The 22,560-nt window shown below is 39.9% G+C and overlaps 1 protein-coding gene across 2 annotated transcripts in view; it reads right to left on the reverse strand.

The window, feature by feature from the left end:
• IMPG1 (interphotoreceptor matrix proteoglycan 1) overlaps window positions 1-22,560 on the reverse strand; it is a 489,363-nt gene that overhangs the window by 228,954 nt on the left and 237,849 nt on the right. For both annotated transcript variants that reach the window (XM_056565914.1, XM_056565915.1), the window contains 3 exons: window positions 12,561-12,619; window positions 6,781-6,801; window positions 4,453-4,685 (listed from right to left, as the gene is read on the reverse strand). In XM_056565914.1, coding sequence (XP_056421889.1) covers window positions 4,453-4,685; window positions 6,781-6,801; window positions 12,561-12,619 — 313 coding nt within the window. The remainder of the gene's footprint in view (window positions 1-4,452; window positions 4,686-6,780; window positions 6,802-12,560; window positions 12,620-22,560) is intronic.

Genomic DNA, 22,560 nt, shown 5'->3' on the forward strand with positions numbered 1-22,560 from the left:
CTACTGCGGTTTATGTTGCACTCCTCTTCCTGCTTTCCCGTGGTCAATACATCATGCAGTGGCTCAGCGATGTTTCTCCTCGGCCAATGTTTGGCTGAGCAGCAATGTGACGTACTGAGCCCCAGGACCGGTCTTCCTTAATTCAGGAGTAAATATGTCACATTGCTGCTCAGCCAATCACTATCAGTGGCGGGGCATTGCTGCGGCCAGCGATTTGCTCAGTGCAAGATTTTGACAACAGGGAACCAGGAAGAGGAGCGCATTTGTAAGTAGATGTTTATTTATTTATTTTTTTAAACAAACAGAATGGGAATGTTGCTTTGCTTGGGAGCATAATTCAATCCAATTCTACCCTGAAATATTATTCACAATGCGAACACATTTTCCATGCCATATAAAATTGAGAATGGAAGACTGAATTTACAAGATCATTCTAAATAAATATCGGAATTAAGGTAAGAGTATTCTTTTATTGATACTTATCCTAGATATCCAGGAGGTTTGGAATTCGAGTAGTTTTGAGCAATCTTGTTTAAATGGACACCTTCATTTGCAAAAAATGTGTCATATAATAGAGATAAAAACATTATACGGTAGATTTATCAAAACTTGCGTAGAGGAAGAGTGGTGCAGTTGCCCATAGCAAACAATCAGAATGCTTCTTTAATTGTTAAAAAGGGCAACCAGATTTTAATAATTTCCTCCCTATATGTATATTTGTAATATATTTTAGTTAAAAAAAATTGTTAATTTTTGGGTGAAAAAAAAGGCTCCAAACTATCCAGTACACTTTCTTGTCCCTGTAGCTATTGCTTGTGTGTTTTGCCAGGCAGCTGTACCTAGGAAAAATACAGGGAGTGTGGGTGGGACAAGCAGTAATTTGTACATGCACCTGGCTTGTAAGTCAGCCTGCTGTGTGAGCCAGGGGCTTGTCACAGGAGCCTCAGTGCACAGAGCAACCAATTGTCAGCTCTAAGAAGTGATTGAGAAAGCTCCAACGTGAGATGTGAGGAAAAGCAAAGAAATGCCCCTGCCGACAGGACCAGCACCAAGTAAAGGGGGGAGTTTTAATTTATTTTTATTTCGTGACACAAGATGTAGTAGATTAGTGTTGTTTGTTTGTAACATTAGTGAACATATTGTTAGCAATTTGATGCCCAAATATGTAAAAGGTTCATATATTTTCAATCTTAAATCTTCTTGCATCAGTCAAATATGCATTCTTTATACTTATAAATGTATACTGTTTGCATGTCATAATGGACTAGCAACATAATGGGTGCAAGAGTTACTGACAATTCATGTCCTGGGATTATTTTAATCAGCAATGACTTTAATCTGTTGTATTTTCATAAAACTGACTACTTAGGATAATATGTAAGTGCTGGTAATGCTTACAATAATTCAACAATTGTTTATATTCACATTATGTGTGTGTGGATGCTAGATAACTAAATGTTTAAACAGATCCAAGTTTTATTGTATAAAAATAAGAAAACTATTTTTAAAGGTCAACTATTTTATGAGAAATTCTCTCTGGAAAGAAAACTTTTGTTTTCTTAGAGGATGATTTAAGAATTAGGTTATTTTTGTAATAGTTATAGTATTGCTACCAATACAATTTGTGTTAGTAGTCTTAAGTGTTTAGAATTATATTCGGTCTGTTTAATTAGTAAACAGTCAGATGTATTATGTTAATAGACTGACCTCTACAATCACCAGGTTTACTTCAAGAAGTGACTGCAAAAGGTCAGTATGACTATAAATACTTAATAAGGAGTTGTTGACAAAAGGTTAGTTTGAAGAACTAAATACAGAGATTTAACAAAACCTATGTAGAGGAAGAGTGGTACAGTTGCCCCAATTTTTTTTTTTAAGTATTTAAAATATAGAAATATGAATAAAGTTGATGTTAATAAGTTTCTATGGGCAACTGAACTGCTCTTTCTCTACAAAGGTTTTGAGAAACCCCCCCCCCCCCCCCTTAAATTTTGGTCAAGTATTCCAGGCAAAAACTTTTTTTATATATATATCAACTGGCTCCGGAAAGTTAAACAGATTTGTAAATTACTTCTATTAAAAAATCTTAATCCTTCCAATAGTTATTAGCTTCTGAAGTTTTCTGTCTAACTACTCATTGATGATGTCACGTCCCGGGACGTGCATCATCAGAGAGCAGTTAGACAGAAAACAACAACTCAACTTCAGAAGCTAATAACTATTGGAAGGATTAAGATTTTTTAATCAAAGTAATTTACAAATCTGTTTAACTTTCCGGAGCCAGTTTATATATAAAAAAAAAGTTTTGGCCTGTAATACCCCTTTAATTTTACATAAAAAAAATGTATATATATGTCACGCCGAGCGCTCCGGGTGCCGCTGCCTTCCCGGAGCGCTCACGGTGTTCCTCTGGCTGCAGCGCTCCGGTCGGCATTGCTGACTGCGAGCGCTGCTCTCTGGTCCCCGGAGGGGACGCGATCCGAGGCACGGCTCGTGTCCGCCCTCGGATTGCGCCCCGTCTCTCTCACCTCTTGCCCCCGTCTGCTTCCTCCCGGCGTGCGCGGTCTCGCTCCCTAGGGCGCGCGCGTGCCGACTTGCTTAAATTTAAAGGGCCAGTGCACCACTAATTGGTGCCTGGCCCAATCACTCCCTAACGTATAAAAACCCACTTCCCCTTCCTCTCCTCGCCGGATCTTGTTGCCTTGTGCCCTGAGAAAGCGTTTTACTGTGTCCCAAGCCTGTGTACCTAGACCTTCTGCTGTTGCCCCTGAATACGAACCTCGCTGCCTGCCCTGACCTTCTGCTACGTCTGACCTCGCCTCTGTCTAGTCCTTGTGTACCGCGCCAGTCTCAGCTGCCAGAGAGGTCGAGTCGCTACTGGGGAACACGACCTGGTAGTTACTGCCGCAGCAAGTCCATCCTGCTTTGCGGCGGGCTCTGGTGAACACCAGTAACTGCTTAGAACCAATTCCCCAGTACGACCCGCGTCATCGCCTCTCTGGTACAGGGAATCCACCTCCAGTGTCATCACCAGCCGCTAGCCCGGATCCTGACAATATATATATATATATATATATATATATATAACTCAATGTGTGTGTGTGTGTGTGTATGTATGTTCCAGCATCACATCCAAACGGCTAAAGATGTTAACATGAAACTTGGCACATGTTACTTATATGTCAAAAACAAACAAAGGATATGTGATTTAACCCTTACTCACCCCATTTGGCAAGGGCGGGGTTTTTGTTTAAAGTCCCATACAAGTCTATGAGAAATACAGTATATGTTACTGCATAATACTTGATCACATGTTACTTATATGTCCACTTAAAATATAGGATAGTTAATTTAACCCTCAACTATCCCCATTTGTGAGGGTCGGGGTTTTTGTTTAAAGTCCCATGCAAATCAATGGGAAATGTATGTTCCCCCATAACTTACAAATGGCTGGAGATATTTTAATACCTGGTACACATATTACAGGTCAGCATATGAGGACAGGAAGGGAGGTGGGGATGGAGGTTGAGATAGGAAAACAGGATATGAGGACGGGATAGGAGGATGGGATAGGAGGTCGGGATAGGAGGACGGGATAGGAGGTCGGGATCGATAGTCGCGATAGGAGGTCGGGATAGGAGGTCGGGATAGGAGGACGGGATAGGAGGTCGGGATAGATAGTCGCGATAGGAGGTCGGGATAGGAGGTCGGGATAGGAGGTCAAGATAGGAGGTCGAAATAGGAGGTCGAGATAGGAGGTCAAGATATGAAGGCAGGATATGAGGAAGGAATAGGAGGTCGGATAGGAGGTCAAGATAGGAGGTCAAGATAGGGGGACGGGATAGGAGGAAGGGATAGGAGGTCGGGATAGGAGGACGGGATAGGAGGATGGGATAGGAGGTCGGGATAGGAGGTCGGGATATGGCAACAATATATGAGGACGGGATATGAAGTCAAAAGCTTCTTCCTTTGTTTATTTTCCTCCCCAACAAGGATTAGGAAGGAAAGACCGGGCAACGCTGGGTACTCAGCTAGTATATATATATATATATATATATATATATATATATATATATATAATTTTTTATTGTAATTTTTTTTAAATTATATTAAAAGCACTTATTGTATGCCTTATAAGATATTGTGGCTCCCAAAGATTACAGTCATCACATTATCACTTTGTTACATTTTAAAATTAACCTGTCTTCTGATTATATGGCTTCTGGAAATATATGTCATGTAGTTGTTTTATGTCGATCATTTATATTATATATGAGGAACTTTTTTAATTTGTTTTTATTTTATTTAAGATTTTGGTTTTACATAAAATACAATAAACACACTTTAATATACACATTTATTAAAACCGGATCCTGGGAACCTTTTTTTCCTTAAGGAACTCATTACATATTCTACAGACAGGAAAAGATCTCAATCTGTCTGTTTACTCACCATCTGAAAACATGAGCGTTTGTAGGTCCACAGCCAGAGATCGATCATCTTTCAGTGCTATGGCAACCATCTGCTGTAGTTCTATCACAGAGTATGACATTTCTTCTGCCTTTTCATTGTTACCATTTTCAACTTTGTTAGATGCGATAGTAGGTGTCTCATCAATTTTATTTTTAGATTCTGAGTTACCTCTTTCAAAGACCACAGCATAGCGCACTACAATGCTATCAGATCTGCAGCATGGAGAAAAGCAAGTATATTGAGTATACGGAGTTGGCTTTACATTCAATTGCTCTTATCTCTCTTCCCCAAATGTTCGAGTGTAGCGATACAACAAAGAGTGGACTCAAATGCAGACATTACATATTCTAAATAGCAACCACAGCACAAACAATTATGGCATTGTTACAAACTCTTCAAATGACACAATAACTATTTCATTTTCCTGCAGGTCTTGTGTGACTGTGAAAACTTCTAATTGATTTACCATACAAAAGTGTCTGTAAAGTTTTACTTTCTTACTTTTCATAGTTATTCTCTGAGCTACTGGAGAATCTGTTTAAAAATGACTAGAAATTTTGAAGTATTCATTTATATTGCCCATATATTAGTAAATGAGAGGTGAAAATTAAATGAAAGTTTTACAGTACAGTAATTTATCAAATGGTGAATGGGGGTATAAAGTTGCAAATTATTGTGCGATGGTGCTTTTGATAAAAAATTTCTGACTTTTTGGTCCCTTTGCACCAATTATTAAATCAAGTAGCATATGTTTTCGTATTACAACCCACATATCCATAAAATATACACAAAAAAAATTAAATATAGACAATATCTGTTAACCTGTTTTGAGTATATTTGTTTATTTACCTGCACAAGATCTTTTTTAATGACAGATGGTTTAATTAATTTATAATAAGATTATTAGACAAGGTTTCTACACAAATTTTTTTTTTTTGCCACTACAGTTTTTGAGCCAAAGCCAGAAGTGTATTTAAAAGGAAAGGACAATATAACGAAAGGACTTATACTTCTCCTTCCTACTGGATCCTCTTCTGACTTTGGCTAAAAAACTGGAGTGGCAGTATTCCAAAAAACGCCAGAAAAAAAACCTGTGTGGAAACCTAGCCTAATGGAGGCATGAATTATTCTACAAATCTGTGCTGACTGTGTCAGATGTATAAGTGGCCTGTTGGTCAATAACGTGTCCACTATAATTGGTTTACTTTGTGAGAATGAACTGATAATCTCTCTTCCCTGTACAGACCAATTTTGTGGTTACATGACCCTATCCTATTGTTTAAACGTGTTGTTATATTATAGTGGTGATTAATGCAAACTGGGTTCAATTTTTTTATTTAATAATTTCAGTTAGGATTTTTTTTGACTATATCACATGTAATTCATTTGCAGTTTACTGTGAGTCAATGGGTAGCAATTGGCTCTGGATTTCACACAACTATATCTGTGTTGTGAAATCTCATGTGAACATTACAATTAATTTGCGGCATCTCTTCTGCTGCTTTTCACAAATGACCACACACACTGTGTGAGACGCCTGTCTTGATAAATACCCCCCTTACTCTTGAAATGTACATATTCTTGGTAGTGTCTATTTTTGTAGTCCTCAATTCTGTATGCATCTTAAACAGGGCAGTAATATTAATGAGGTGACTATATGCAAATCCTTCACAAATTTTTTGTTGAGAACATTTAAATGTGGGGAATGTAATTCCACATAACTGCTCAACTATTTCTCTAGAGGACAACCTTAGAAGCAGCAGTATAGAGGAAATTACAGAGCAGAATGTAATTCCACATATCTGCTCAACTATGTCTCTAGAGGGCATCCTTAGAAGCAGCAGTATAGAGGAAATTACAGAGCACCACTAAGCAATGGCAGTGGAATCTGTGAATCCAGCACTGGGGACATAGGTATATGATTTTCTAGAGCCTTCAGCAATGTATTCGTGTGTGTGTGCCTCACCCTCTTGTCTGCAGCTAACTCCCTTTCCCCTCTTCACAGACTTCTATGGGCCGCATGTAAATGACCCCTCAGTTGGTATTGATTTAATTCTAGCAGTTCTTCAGAGATAATAATGAGTTTAGGTAGGGAAAGGAACCTTCTTAAGTGAGAAACAAGCACACCATGATATGTTACAAAGTTTGCTGAAAAGGTAGTTACTATTTTATAAAAAAAAGAAATCTAGTGTTTGGTTTATGTGCATCTGTGTATCTAAAAAGGGTTCTGGGACCTCGATAAAAAGTAATATTTGAATACATTTTATAACCAAAAAAAAATTGAAAGATTATGTCAAATAAATTTACCCATCCTTCTGATTCTTCTGTCTTGATTTTCCAGCAAGAAAAAGAAGAAAAAAAACATTTGTGAAATTCCCTTTGCTACTACTGGGTCACATTTTGTAAAGCTAGGCTCACATCATATTTATCCTTTACATCACCGGTATCCGCTGGCATCCAACCAAGAACAGGACACTGATGTATACTGTGGCATACTTCAGTGGATCCCATTAATTTCAATGGCACGAACATAGCTACGCGCCACATTAATGTCCCTTTAAACTAGCATTTAGAAGCCTCCAGCTGTGCCTTCCTGCTCGTAGCAGCAATCCGCCGCTACGAGCAGACACACAGTGTTCTACGAGTTACTGTGCGCATGCGTAGGGTACTCACATGCATTGTGGCTGCTCTTGGTCTAGCTCAGTAGCAGGGGGAGCGGCCGTGATGTCTGCGAATACCCTGTGCATGCACATGGCGACTCTCAGATTGCTGTGTGTCTGCTTGTAGCGGAGGATTGTCGCTATGAGTAGGAAGTCACAGCTGGAGGCAAACTGTAGGGTTCGTCATTGGTGGATCAGCATCGTAAAATACGCTGTGGATCAGTTCTGTGTGACCCTACACTAAAGCTAGGTTTCTACACAGTTTTGTTCTGTTGTTGTTTTTTTTTTTTTGTGGAAATGTACCACTGCTGTTTATGAGCCAATAAGTGGACCCATGAGGAAGGAGAAGTAGAAGAAGTAATTCCTTTACATTTCCCTTCCTTTTGAATACACTTCTGACTTTGGCACAAAAACTGCAGTAGTAGTTTACCATAAAACACCACAATAAAATCCTGTGTGGAAACCTAGCCTCATAGTGAAATATCCCACACAGTGCAGCACTTCTTACATTAAGCAGGTGTAGGTGTTCTTCCTAATAAAAAGACCTTTCTAAAAGCTTTATGTCCATTACAGTTACCTTCACACAAGTCACAGAGCATGCCTCATCTGCAGACTCCTGTTCTCTTATATGAAACCCCATGCAGAGGGACAGTGAAGCAGTTGCCATAGCAACCAATCAGATTGCTTATTTTATTTTTAAAAAGATCTCTTAAAAATTAAAGCGAGAATCTGAGTGGTTGCTATTGGCAATTATACCACTCTTCCTCTTTAAAAGGTTTTTATTAATATCCCAAAATGTATCTATCTACTTTACATCTCTACATACATATTAATGTAATGTTCTTTAATGTGAAGAACCTCACATATAGGATGATTAAGTTTCTGTTATACCGCATGCTGCAAGTGGAAATTATTGCTATATGTGTATCATTACATTAAACCCAACCCTACTGAACTGTGACACCTGCCTATTTGTGTCTGTTTGTTTGCTCGAAGACTGTTGAAGGGTCCCATTACTAACAAAATATAGGTGAAACATTCCCTTTAATACCATGTTTAGGGACACAATGTTCTGTGCACATACTGTATCCCCTGCAGTTGTAATGCTGTGGATTTGATGCTGCATTCATCTATTCAATTTGTATAAATTTTACAGCACGGAATCTGCAGCAGCAAATCCACAGCATTTACAATGTGGGCAAATGTTCAGTACCCTTAAAGGGGTTATAAACCTATTAAAAACATATCCCCTTGTCACTGGATAGAGGATACATGTAGAATCGCAGGGGACCCCTGCAGTCTCCAGAGCGGGTCTCAAATCTCCCGACTAAAAGCTTTGGCCCCGACCTCCAGTAGTGCCCAGTCTTCGTATGTCTCAGAAGGTGAAGGCCAGAAAGTTCAGCGGGAAGAGTCAAGTTCAACTCTGGAGATAGTTAGGAGCCCCAGAAGGCCGCAATAAGACAATTATTCTGTCAAAATAAAGCATTACAAACTTTCTAGAGCAAGACGCTATCTGAGCAACCATTATCCTTTCTGGGTCATACATGAAGATGAAAGTAAATAGGACTCTCCTCACCTTCTTTGGGGATTTACAATTTAAACAACCCCTTTTAGTTTCTAATGCAACACCTATGTGCAAGAATATTTGTGTATAGTGTGATATGCCCCTCTCCTTATTTTTACTATACTTTTCAGACCCAACATTTGCAATCGGCCATAGATTAGAAAAGCTTCTCATCATTACTGTAATAATTCCATCCGTTTCAGTAAAACCAGTAAAAACCAGGCTGTACAGTCCTAACACTTGCAAAATAGCTGCCACAACAAAATAGAAAATGGCAATATCTGTGTAAGTAAATAAATACAGAATGACAAAATGTTTGCTCTCACTCTGAATCCCTAGTATATAGCTGGTATTATTGTTTTATAATTTTTTTTGGGTGAAAGTCATCTAATACTTAAGCAGATTAAGCTGTAATGAAGCCAGTTACACATAATACCGTATTTTTCGCCGTATAAGATGCACTTTTTCTTCCCCAAAACTGGGGGGAAAAAGTTGGTGCGTCTTATACGGTGAATACACACCTATGGCGGCGGTCCCTGCGGCCATCAACCGCCGGGACCCGCGGCTAATACAGGACATCACCGATCGCGGTGATGCTCTGTATTAACCCTTCAGACGCGGCGATCAAAGCTGACCGCCGCGTCTGAAGCGAAAGTGACAGTAACCCGACTGCATCGGGAGGGACCTTACCTGCCTTCTTGGTGTCTGCTCCGTGTCGGGATCCCCTGCATGGCCGGCGCTCTCCTTCGTCATCATCACGTCGTCACGCATGCCGCCCCATTATCCAATAGGCGACATGATGGCGGCGACGGAGAGCAAGGATACTGGGCAGCAGAGATGTTCCGGAGCGACGGGGACACCCCAGGGACACGGCGACAGCGATGGAGGGCGACATCCAGGGTATTGCCTCCTAAAGTAGTGGTCTTTAACCTACGGACCTCCAGATGTTGCAAAACTACAACTCCTGGCATGCCCGGACAGCCAACGGCTGTCCGGGTATGCTGGGAGTTGTAGTTTTGCAACATCTGGAGGTCCGCTGGTTGAAGATCACTGTGACCTATACTTTACATTGTATTCTAGATTTTCCTCATTTAAAATTGGGTGAGTCTTATATGCCGGAGCGTCCTATAGGGCGAAAAATACGGTACTTCTCTGAGTTTTTACATTATTGTATAAGAGACCATAACACAACTAGGAAAGAAAGCAAGTGCAGGCTTTATCACCCATGTATTTATAAAGCTATAATGAGAGGGTACTACTAGATGTCATACCGGTACAAGATATTAATTCATTACCATATTACTGGCCAGGAGACAAATCACTCAGACATGCATATTAATGTTCCCTTGAAACAGGACATCTACTTTCCCATGGGATGTTAAGTACATCGAACATTTTTTATGAGGTGTAGGTCACATTTTGATTCGGGAGCTCATTAAAATTGCCCTGAAATCACAATGACCTAAATAATTTAACATAGCTTGTTAGTTATTTTATGGGCGGCCTTTTACACAGACTATTAACATTGTGAGAATACAATTTAGCTTTATTTGCTTATGTAATCTTTAGCAATTAATTGGTTCATAGGAGATGCACACTTTGTGTTTGTTGTCAGTACTGGATGCCGGTGGGAAGGTTAGTAGAACTTCTGAATACTATATAGTAAGCAGGTCAAAGAATAAGGGTAAATAACCAGTTGTAGCTCAGAGGTTTATTTAAAGGGGTTCTCCACCATAAGGTGATTTTAGTATGTACCTGGAAGACAGTAATGGACATGCTTAGGAAGGATCTGCACTTGTCTTGGGGCTAAATGCCTATGTTGTGAGACTACCATAACACTGTGGCTAGCTTTTTTTGAACTAGTATTTCCTGTATGACTTTAATTTTTTTTTTACTACAAATCCCACAATTCCATTTTCCTCCCTCCCACACATCAGCCACCCCACCCATTGAAACATAAATGAGCTGCATCCATTCAAAAGACCTGTGGTTTTCAATCAGGGTGCCTACAGCTGTTGCATTAGTTGCAGATTGATCTCTCTCCCACCAAGCGATCGCTCCACCCATTGAAGCAGACAGGTTCCCTGTCATCAGCTGACTAGTGAGTCAGGTCTCGGCTGCATTGCAACCTGGGAAAAATCTGAGACAACTGTCATTTTGTATGCTGTTAAAAATAAATATTGGGGTGAAAATCACATAAGAATTGTGAGAAAACCGTCACACACAGGTACAGACACTATATTATGAACTACACTAACTTTACAGACCCTGTGGCATAGTCAAATAAAAAAAAATCCTGGAATACCCCTTTAAGTGTACCTGTCATTTTCAAAAGCTTTTTATATAGTGTATAACATTGAGAGGAATTTATCAAATCTGGTGTGAGTTTGGGCCATTATTCGTCGGCAAATGTCACAGAGAAGTGGCAGCCGTGCGCAAATTGTTGCAAATGTTGCATGGACCTTATTTCAGTTGTCGCATAGAGCCATTTCGATAGTTCTATAGGGTAGGGTTGACCTGCCCTGTGATAACTTCTAAATCTGTCGCACGTGATAAATTAGAGACCACTGCACAAAGTGCTCTAAATAAGAATACATCATGGTCATGAAATTTAAGTGTTTTAAATAAAATGATGCAGAAAATGTCACACAGGGCCAGCCTGTGACTTTTCATGCGACAAATTTAGATGAAAAAGAGGGTTAAAGAGAACGGGAACCTGTCACCATTTTTATTCTGCCAAAACTTAGGGCAGCATAAAATTGGTGCACGCAACATGATCCTGGAATGCTATGATTTACTCGGTTATTTCAGGAAATCATAGTTTAAGGCTACGTTCACACTTGGGTATTTTTGTTGCAGATCTGCTGCAGAATTTGCTGCCAATTGACTTCAATGGATAGTAAAAATCTGCTAAGGCAAATCTGCAGCAGAAAATATGCACATGTGATCGCACCCTAAAAATGCCAAAGGGCCCACATGCACGGAATGGCGCATGTCTTTCTATCTTTGTATAGGAAGATATGTGCCAGGCAATGCTGGTGGGGTGGAAAGCAGCCACTGGGACCCACCTCAATTACTAGTTACCTAGGTCCAGGCAGAATTTTTAAACTATGATTTTTCTGAAAGGCCACAAGCTTTTATGATTAAAGGGGTACTTCGGCGGAATTTTTTTTTTCAAATCAACTGGTGCCAGAAAGTTAAACAGATTCGCAAATGACTTCAATTAAAAAAATCTTAATCCTTCAAGCACTTATCAGCTGCTGTATGCTCCAGAGGAAGTTGTGTATTTCTTTCCAGTCTGACCACAGTGCTCTCTGCTGAAACTTCTGCCCATGTCAGGAACTGTCGGGAGCAGGAAAGGTTTGCTATGGGGTTCGCTCCTACTCTGTACAGTTCCTGAGATGGACAAAGGTGACAGCAGAGAGCACTGTGGTCAGACTGGAAAGAAATACACAACTTCCTCTGGAGCATACAGCAGCTGATAGTACTGGAAGGATTAAGATTTTTAAATAGAGATAATTTACAAATTTCTATAACTTTCTGGCACCAGTTGATTTGAAAACAGTTGTTTTCTAACGGAGTAACCCTTTAAATCATGGTATACTGTTTTCATGCTACGTTTCAGCAGCCTCTCGCCGCCATTTTCAAGCATGAAAATGGCAGCGAGAGGCTGCTGAAACGTAGCACTATTTTTGTAACACTGGGAATGGAATAAACCACCTTCTCTTTTTTTGGAAAAACTCCTGTGTGCTGTGGAATCATTGGATGTTAGATAGATAGATATATAGATAGATTATACACACATACACGTATGCACACATATGCATATATTGTTATAGTGGGTATTAATATATTTTACTTACCTAAACCGTAGAACCTGTATTTCCTTAAACCCTGGAAGCTTCTTAAATACATTTTCCATCTTAAAAACAAAAACAAATATGTCTGTTTAATAAACTAGTATCAGTAATGTAACATCAACATTAGAGGTATGGTTCACACATCAGTGGTTTATATATTTTATTAATGCACCATTTTTTTCCACTATATGAAAGTGCAATAGTTTATCAGCTTTTCAGTAGCTGAAGAACTATCTTATATTTGATGCGCTGTCCATGTAGTCATTAAAACTAAGTAATACAGAGCGCCAGACGATCAATAAAATGTGAGACAGGGCAGGGGTCAAGAGTCATGACAACACATTATAGAGACTGGTATCTGCCAAAGTAAATGTACTAGTATGTTTATTGTAGTCATTGATTTCTGTGCTTCTATTGATTTCTAGCATATTCTATATCATTATTGTTCTATATGTAAAACTTATTTTTCTCTATGTAAAGTTAAGTAAACATAATTATACTAGGAAAGTTGAAAAGAGCATTGGATTTCACATTTTTGTAGGTGGTTTTCTAACATTTCGCAATCAAATTATAGGTCATGCAAATCTGCTGTATAAGGTACCGGAAAGTCATTCACTGTTTGCTATTTATATATTAAAGAAGCATTCCGGGAAATCATTTTATTTTTTTATAGTTTAGCATAGGCTATTATTAGAGTATAATGTAAAGGATCTTGTGTTTACCTCTTTTAGCTGATGTGGCAGGCATGAGTTTTCAGACATGTTTGTATAGCTTTACAAAGAAATGGGGTGGAGTGTAATCTCTCAGGTTCCCCAACTGAGTCGCCTGGTTAGACTCCTGAAACCAGAAGCCTTAAAGGGGTACTACGGTGAAAAACTTTTTTTATTTTTTATTTATGAACTGGTACCAGAAAGTTAAACAGATTTGTAAATTACTTCTATTAAAAAGTCTTAATCCTTTAAGTACTTTTTAGCAGCTTTTTGCTACAGAGGAAAATCTTTATTTTTTTTATTTCTTTTTTGTGTTGTCCACAGTGCTCTCTGCTGACACCTGATGCCCGCATCAGGAACTGTCCAGAGCAGGAGAAAATCCCCATAGCAAACCTACGCTGCTCTGGACAGTTCCTGACACGGACAGAGGTGTCAGCAGAGAGCACAAAAAAGAAATTCAAAAAGTAAAGAATTTCCTCTGTAGCATACAGCTGCTAAAAAGTACTAAAAAGATTAAGATTTTTATATATAAGTAATTTACAAATGTTTAACTTTCTGGGACCAGTTCATTTAACCCCTTAAGGACCAAGGACGTACCGGTACGTCCTGAGTCCTTTCCCTTTATATAACGCGGGGCCACGACGTGGCTAATAGCGCGCGGCAGGGATGCCGTGTGCTATTAACCCTTTAGACGCAGCGTTCAAAGTTGAACACTGCGTCTAAAGTGAAAGTGAAACCATGCCGGTTAGCTCAGGGAGCTGTTCGGGATCGCCGTGGCGAAATCGCGGGGTCCCGAACAGCTGTTAGACACGAGGAGGGTCTCCTACCTTACCTCCTGGTGTCCGATCGCCGGATGACTGCTCAGTGCCTGAGATCCAGGCATGAGCAAGCAAGCTGCAGAATCATCGATCACTGGTTTCCTATGAGAAACCAGTGATCAATGTTAAAGATCAGTGTGTGCAGTGTTATAGGTTCCTATGGGAGCTATAACACTGCAAAAAAAAAAGTGTAAAAAAAAGTGAATAAAGATCATTTAACCCCTCCCCTATTAAATGTTTGAATCACCCCCCTTTTTCCATTAAAAAAAAAAACAGTGTAGATAAAAATAAAAATAAACATATGTGGTATTGACGCATGTGGAAATGTCTGAATTATAAAAATATATCATTAATTAAACCGCATGGTCAATGGCGTTCGCGCAAAAAAATTCCTAAGTCCAAAATAGTGAATTTTTGGCCACTTTTTATATCATGAAAAAATTAATAAAAAGTGATCAACAAGTCCGATCAATACAAAAATGGTACCGCTAAAAACTTCAGATCACGGTGCAAAAAAATTAGCCCTGATACTGAACCATATGCGGTAAAATAGAAAAGTAATAGGGGCCAGAAGATGACAATTTTAAACATATAAATATTCCTGCATGTAGTTATGATTTTTTTCAGAAGTACGAAAAAATCAAACTGATATAAGTAGGGTATCATTTTAATCATATGGATCTACAGAATCAAGAGAATGTGTCATTTTTACCGAAAAATTTACTGCGTAGAAACAGAAGCCCCCAAAATTTACAAATTGGTGTTTTTTATTCAATTTTGTCTCACAATGATTTTTCTTTCCATTACGCCGTAGATTTTTGGGTAAAATGACTGATGTCATTACAAAGTAGAATTGGTAGCGCAAAAAATAAGCCATCATATGGATTTTTAGGTGCAAAATTGAAAGGGTTATGATTTTTTAAAGGTAAGGAGGAAAAAACAAAAGTGCAAAAACGGAAAACCCCTTGGTCCTTAAGGGGTTAAAAAAAAAGTTTTCCACCGGAGTACCCCTTTAACAGCTGAGACTCATAAGTGGGTCGGTGTCAGTTTACACAGCATGCACTTTTGATGCGTTTTCTTTTTCGAGGAGAAAGTGCAAGATAGTCCAGCGCAGATCTTGTGCAACAAGTAGATTTATTGTTTAAAAGCCAAAGACAGGAGACATGTAGTAATGCGTTTGAGGTGCCTTAGCTGCACCCTCAGTCGTGCATGTATGATAAATCTACTCGTTGAACAAGATCTGCACTGAACTATTTCGCACTTTCTCCCTGTTGTGCATGTGCTGCCTCGCACCGAGTCCGGGTTGCGGATAGGCCGTGGGGGTGAGCTGAAGCATCCGTTCCTGTATGCATTTTCTTTTTCAAAGTGCATTAAAAAAATATATATATTATTCCAATGAGAAGAAAGTAATTTGACCTGTAATCACAACTGAGGCGTTTTATAAATATCTGATCTGATTTTCAGAAAATTCTGAAATAATTCACACATTCAATTTAATGAGCACACTTTTTGCAGTAAATTTTGAAAAATCCCAGCAAAAATTGAAAAAACACAGGAAGAAATTTAACCTCAGGAAAGGGCTATATCTACTTTATATCTGGATTCCATAGAGATAACAGCAGTATACAGATCTGGGTGGGAGGGGATGGAGTCTGTGAGCTAGCAGAAATGATCTGATAAGGGAAGATGTCATCCTGTAGTTCAGCTGACCCAAGACTATTGACAGTAAGCTAAGAAACTTTGTATGAGTCAAACTGGTGATCACATGATCAAGTTGGAGTAATGAATCACATGGATGCAGCTGTGTTGGAATGGTAAAAATTGCGCTGCATGACTAGTGATGGTGAGTGAGCATGATATCGGCAAAAAAGAAAAAGCTCAGAGTGCTTCTTTAAACATGAGAGGAGAAATAGGTTACATATGGATTCAAGTCTAAGTATAAATAGTTGTCTTTCTAGTGCCTAATCCGTAGCTAAACAGTAGTATTACATATTTTTCTTATGATATTCAGTAGAGAGAAGGGTATGGGTTAATATGGCAGACTCATAACATAACTATGGTCATTTCATGCGGGGACGCTCAGACCGTGCTTCTGTTAAAGGCATTGTGGTTAAGTTAAAGGGATTGCCCAATGACGGCCAAGCACTCAGCGTGTCACTGTGGATATGACTTATCCAAACCCCAACATGCAGTTGTTGGCCATACATTTCCCTGTAATAGCCACTAAATGTGAGAGGTAGGATCACTTTCTGGCCATTCCAAGAAGCATGTAATAGGCAGCTTGGGACACCAAAGTGAAGGCTGTTCTCCGTTTACAGCTCTCTGCCCTCGTCTTAGTGGGGACCTCCTTCTATGAAATCCTTCAGTCAGCATATAAGGCAGTTTGCAGGAAATGTATAGTGAGCTATAGCTTTCTCCAATAAATTCATCTGCTCAACTGACGGCTTCTGCATGATAAAATTCATCAATTATTTATTAGATTCTATTGTCTTGAGACAAATGTCTTAAATATTAAGTGAAGCACTGCTTCGAGTGATGTAAAAGCACTGCAGAATATGTTGGTGCTATGCAACTAAAGAACTATTATTAAAACATAGGCAGTTATGGTTTGTTTCCTATGGTTGCCTTATACAGTATATCCTTCTTTCATCTACCAAAATAGTGTCTTATGTTTGGCAATTTGATCTGTTTAAAGAAGTAAAGTATTGATCCTGGTTCAATATATAGTAAGAGGGTACAGAGATCATGCCCAGCAAACACAGCTGGGGACCCCTGTGATCTCAGCTGTGGCACCCCAGACATCCGGTGCTCAGAGCGAACTTCGCTCCATGCCTGCCAGATGACTGGCGATGCAGGGGGGGCAGAGGCTCATGACGTCACGGTCATGCCCCGCTCATGATATCACGGCCCTGCCCCCTCAATGCAGGTATAGGGGATGGGGCATGACGGCCGCCACGCCCCCTCCCATGGACTTTCATTTAGGGGGCGTGGCTGTGATGTCACAAAAGGGGTGCGGCTGTGATGTCACAAGCCTCTGGCACTCCTGCGCTGCACCCGATGCTCTAAACAAACGCTGGGTGTAGCAGGGAGATCACAAGGTACCCAGCGGCTGGACCCCCCGATCAGACATCTTATCCCCTATCCTTTGCATAGGGGATAAGATGTCTAGGGGCGGAGTACCCCTTTAAAGTTTCAAACACTGTCCTCTGTTGTTAGGCTTGGTTCACAATGCACACTGACTCCATTTAAAGGGGTTGTGCGCTGCCCTGCAGTTCAGAGCTCCGCTCACAGCGTCCGGAAGTTCATTACTCCAAACGCTGTGTGCAGGCTTCCGTGTTCGCGGCCGGCGGGCGTGACGTCACGCCCGGCCCCTTTGTGACGTCTCGCCCGCCCCCTTGTGACATCTCGCCCACCCCTCAACGAAAGTCTATAGACTTTGGTAGAGGGGGCAGGCGAGACATCACGAAGGGGTCGGGCGTGACGTCACGCCCGGCGGCCGCGAACACGGAAGCCCGCACACAGTGTTCGGAGTAATGAACTCCGGACGCTGTGATCTGAGCTCCGAACTGCAGGGCAGCGCACAACCCCTTTAAAGCAAGCACCAGGAAAGCTTTGGCACATGGCCTCCCTTCTTGACTTAAAAATTGACACCATGCAGTATACATGTTATTAACATGACATGCTTCATAGCTATATGTCAGACATACACAATAGCCATGTGTCTACTATATTACTATATGTTGGACATATACTATAGGTATATATTGTAGCGACTGTATTACTACTATATGTTAAACATGCACTATATGTTGATCCAATGTAAGAGGACATCTAATGGACACTGCTAACGCGGTGTGAACCTAGACGTGGTAATAACAGGTACACGAAAGTGCACACGCTATGATTTTACCTTGTAGACATCTGTGATGGATATTTGTTTCAATTCATTTTTAGAACAGAATCCTAAATAGTGTTTTGTTTGTTTGTCTAGCAAATGCTAAATTTAGAATGAATAGTTTTCCGACATTGTACGCAACCTGTTACCCAGGAGAATTATTCTGTAAGCAAATAGTAAGAAAAAATATCCTCTTTGGTCCAAATACTTCCCTCTAATATGCAAATATTTTCCAGCAGATGCCTGCTAATGAACTACAGTAGCATGTCATTAAAAGAGCTGAAAGTTAACAAGAAGGTTTGTATAAATATTTACATAAATAATTTATATAAGGTATTATTTATGCAAAATCAAGTTTACTTTCTTATGAGTTACAGACATACTGAAAAACAAACATAATCTTAGATAGGTTTGACAAACAAAAGTATTAGGGTGTATTCAGACATGGCGAACTTATGCTGTGGAGTTGTACTGAATTCTTAATTAAAAAGTTAGGTGGAAACTTTTATTTAAAAATGGGGCTGCATATCTGTTTCCAGTTGTAGGACAAACAATGTCCTAGATACAGTGAACAACTGCCTGTGAGCACGACTGCACCGGGATCTGCCAGTAAACGGCACAGCTCATAACTGGTCCATTTTTTTTTAAACAATTTATGTATATTATGATTAAAACTCAGCAGAATGTAAATATTTCTACCTTGTTGTATTGATGTGTTCTTCCTTTGAGTCTGTTTTAGGCTGCGTTCACACGGCCGTCTAGACCCGTCTCGTTCTTCTCCCGTCAAAATAAAAAACGGACTTAAAAAAAAAACGGACAGTAACGGATTAAAACGGATGTTATCCGTTTGTATCCGTTTTTGTTCAGTTAATGAACCCAAAAATTTTTTTTTGTTCTGAGCATGCTCAAAAGAAAAAACGGATGCAAACAGTTGACATTAAAGGCTCATCCGTTTTCCATAGACTTCAATGTTAAATTTACTGTATCCGTTTTTTCTTCCATTTGTGTGCCTTTTTTGCGCCGTCAAAAAAAAAAATACGGAAATGAGTGCAGACGGGTGCAGACGGGTGCAAACGGATTGTAAAAAAATCCCATTGACATGAATGGAATTTTTTTTAAACCTATTTAAATCCATTTACAGCCTGCAAAAAAGGAAACAAAACGGGGTTAAAAAAAACGTGGACTGACAGCCGTGTGAACGCACCCTTAAGTGGGCATGTGCTTTTTTATCTGGTATGTTTATTTTTCCTTGCCATGCGCAGTATTACCAACTTGCTGGGAAACAAAATTTTCTGGTTATCAGTTTGCCGGATGACATTGTTGGGCCCATTCAATAATTGATGCTGACAATAGGACAAAATCTGCAGGTATGGGATAGCATCAGGCTGTTATTATCATATTGAGAGAAGCCAATGGGCTGGTACCAGTGATTGATTGATGTGGGCAGAACTAACTAAGCAGCGGACAATGTAAAATAGAGCCTGCTAACAAGGTACAGTATTTCCTCCTCTTATATTCTCATTGCAGCCAATTCTGAGTGGACACAAAAAAGGTGGTACCTCTTAACAAAGGACTATTGTGTTATTGACTTCCAGGTGGAGACTCTGTCTGAAGCAGGTGCCAATGAAATCCATCAGCGTTGGGACTGCACAGTCATGCGCCATCATCACCATTAATAGCAATGCAGTCATGTCAGAATTCCACCCAACAAATGAACATGTCTGAAATTCTGAATTTCCTAAAATCCTGCAGTGTGAATAGTGCAGTAGAAACCCATTCAAAACAATGGAATTCTGCAGCAGAACTTTCCAGATGGAAATTTAGCAGTGTGGACAAGCCCCTAGTAGTAAGCAGATTCTGTTGCAAAGTTGCAATCAGAGAAAGTCAGACATGAAAACTAGTAATGTTCTGACCAAGAAGACCCACAAAGGCGCGAAGCATTTCTCACTAGGTGAGTGCACTCCGATTCTTAATTGAAAGGCAAACTGTGGTAAAGGGTAGCCTTTCTGGAGATTGAGAGTTCCAGGTAGGGACTGCTGTATAAGTCTGTACCACTTGTTAATACAGCATTGTATTTAACTGCAGATTTACGGTAAGTCATTCCAGGGTTCCCATTTTATAGGCAAAGATGGACACAGATAGCAGACCTGGAGCCTATTTATAGGCGCTCGGCAGCCATGGACATCTACCGTCACCCCATGATATTGCTAAAAGGGCATCCCCGGGGTGACAGAGGGAGCTCCCTCCATTTGTCTAATCTCTTAGATGCCATAGTTGCTAATGATCACAGTATATTAGTGGTTAAATAGCTCAGATCCAAGTTATCTCTAAGGGAAAACTTGGGAGTGCACACCAACGCTATATCACCATTTTTGAAAGTGGGGGTTCATTGATCAGATGATGACATATCCTTCTAATATGGCATTACACACAAAATGTGAAAATCGTTTTAGATTATAATAAATGGTAGAAAACAGAAGATTGCATTGACCCATCGGAGATAAAAATGATATCTTATTCGATGCTTGTTAAAACATGTAGAGTTGGGGGTAGAGAGATGCGGTCAGCGTGAGCTGACTGACCGGCCTCGGCCGGTCAGTCAGCTCATGCTGACCGCCACTCTCTACCCCCAACTCTACATGTTTTAACAAGCATCGAATAAGATATTGTTTTTACCTCCGATGGGTCAGTGCGATCTTCTGTTTTCTACCATTTATTGTACTCAATATTTCTGGACTTATGATTAGTACCCCCAGGAGTCTTTCCATTCTCAGCGCCTTCCTACTCCACACATCAGTTTATTAACCCCCACCTATCTGCATTGGTGCCTGCCCAGTTTTTCTCAGCCACAGTAATCGTTTTAGATTATAATAGACTAATCTCACTGTGAACCTCACACCTTGTGTACATGGTATGTTGTGTGCTTGAAGCCTTTTATGGCCGTTTACAGAGACTTCCAGCCTAATATAGAGGCACACTGCTTCTTTGCACTGCCATACAGGCTCTGTCATATGCTGTATGTACCAACATATTCTCCCCCAGAAGTATTACTGATGAAACATGGCAAATTTTTTCCCTGGTGGACTAGAACTAAATTTAACTTATCTCTAAGGGAAAACTTGGGAGTGCACACCAACGCTATATCACCATTTTTGAAAGTGGGGGTTCATTGATCAGATGATGACATATCCTTCTAATATGGCATTACACACAAAATGTGAAAATCGTTTTAGATTATAATAAATGGTAGAAAACAGAAGATTGCATTGACCCATCGGAGATAAAAATGATATCTTATTCGATGCTTGTTAAAACATGTAGAGTTGGGGGTAGAGAGATGCGGTCAGCGTGAGCTGACTGACCGGCCTCGGCCGGTCAGTCAGCTCATGCTGACCGCCACTCTCTACCCCCAACTCTACATGTTTTAACAAGCATCGAATAAGATATTGTTTTTACCTCCGATGGGTCAGTGCGATCTTCTGTTTTCTACCATTTATTGTACTCAATATTTCTGGACTTATGATTAGTACCCCCAGGAGTCTTTCCATTCTCAGCGCCTTCCTACTCCACACATCAGTTTATTAACCCCCACCTATCTGCATTGGTGCCTGCCCAGTTTTTCTCAGCCACAGTAATCGTTTTAGATTATAATAGACTAATCTCACTGTGAACCTCACACCTTGTGTACATGGTATGTTGTGTGCTTGAAGCCTTTTATGGCCGTTTACAGAGACTTCCAGCCTAATATAGAGGCACACTGCTTCTTTGCACTGCCATACAGGCTCTGTCATATGCTGCATGTACCAACATATTCTCCCCCAGAAGTATTACTGATGAAACATGGCACATTTTTTCCCTGGTGGACTAGAACTAAATTTAACAGAAAACCTTGCAAATTTGTGGTAATGGAGTTTATGGAGACAGAGTTCCCATATTGGAGCTACCGCAGATATACAGATCTGTCCTTCCTTATCTTAGCTCTTGGCTCAACATATCCCAAGGTGAATGACTTTGTTTATATTATTTGAGTCTCTAAAAGACCATCTAGAGGTGATGTGTTTTGCAGCTTGTAAAGGGTTTTGTTGGAATGTTGCGATAATGTATTGAATTTGTATCACAACATATTGTAGTCTAATGTTTGTTTCATCTGTACAGTATGTACACACAGGTGTCATTATCTACCTTATTTTTGGCATAGAGTGCCACTTCAGATTTGTATGGTATATTCCCGGGATAATGGCAAAAATATTTTATGTATATGTGTCTCACCATTACAAACCCATTTGTTGGGATGAAGCAGAGAGTTTGTGTGGCTCTCCATTAAAGTTTATGGATGTTTTGAAAAGCGGATCCCAGACATTAACGGCATTTCTTTTAACTATGCCATATATGTCCTAAGAAGAAATACCCTTCATAAATATATTTGGTCTTAACTTAGCCATAACTGTCCAGGCACCGATGGTAACTACAGTAAAATCTCCCTTAGCAGATACCTCCGTTTTTTTATTCCCCGACAGAGTCCTATAAGACTTAAAGGGGTATTCTGGTGGAAAACTTTTTTTTTTTTAAATCAACTGGTG

Source organism: Hyla sarda, chromosome 3 (assembly GCF_029499605.1).
Source record: "Hyla sarda isolate aHylSar1 chromosome 3, aHylSar1.hap1, whole genome shotgun sequence".
In the NCBI taxonomy this organism is placed as follows: Eukaryota; Metazoa; Chordata; class Amphibia; order Anura; family Hylidae; genus Hyla; species Hyla sarda.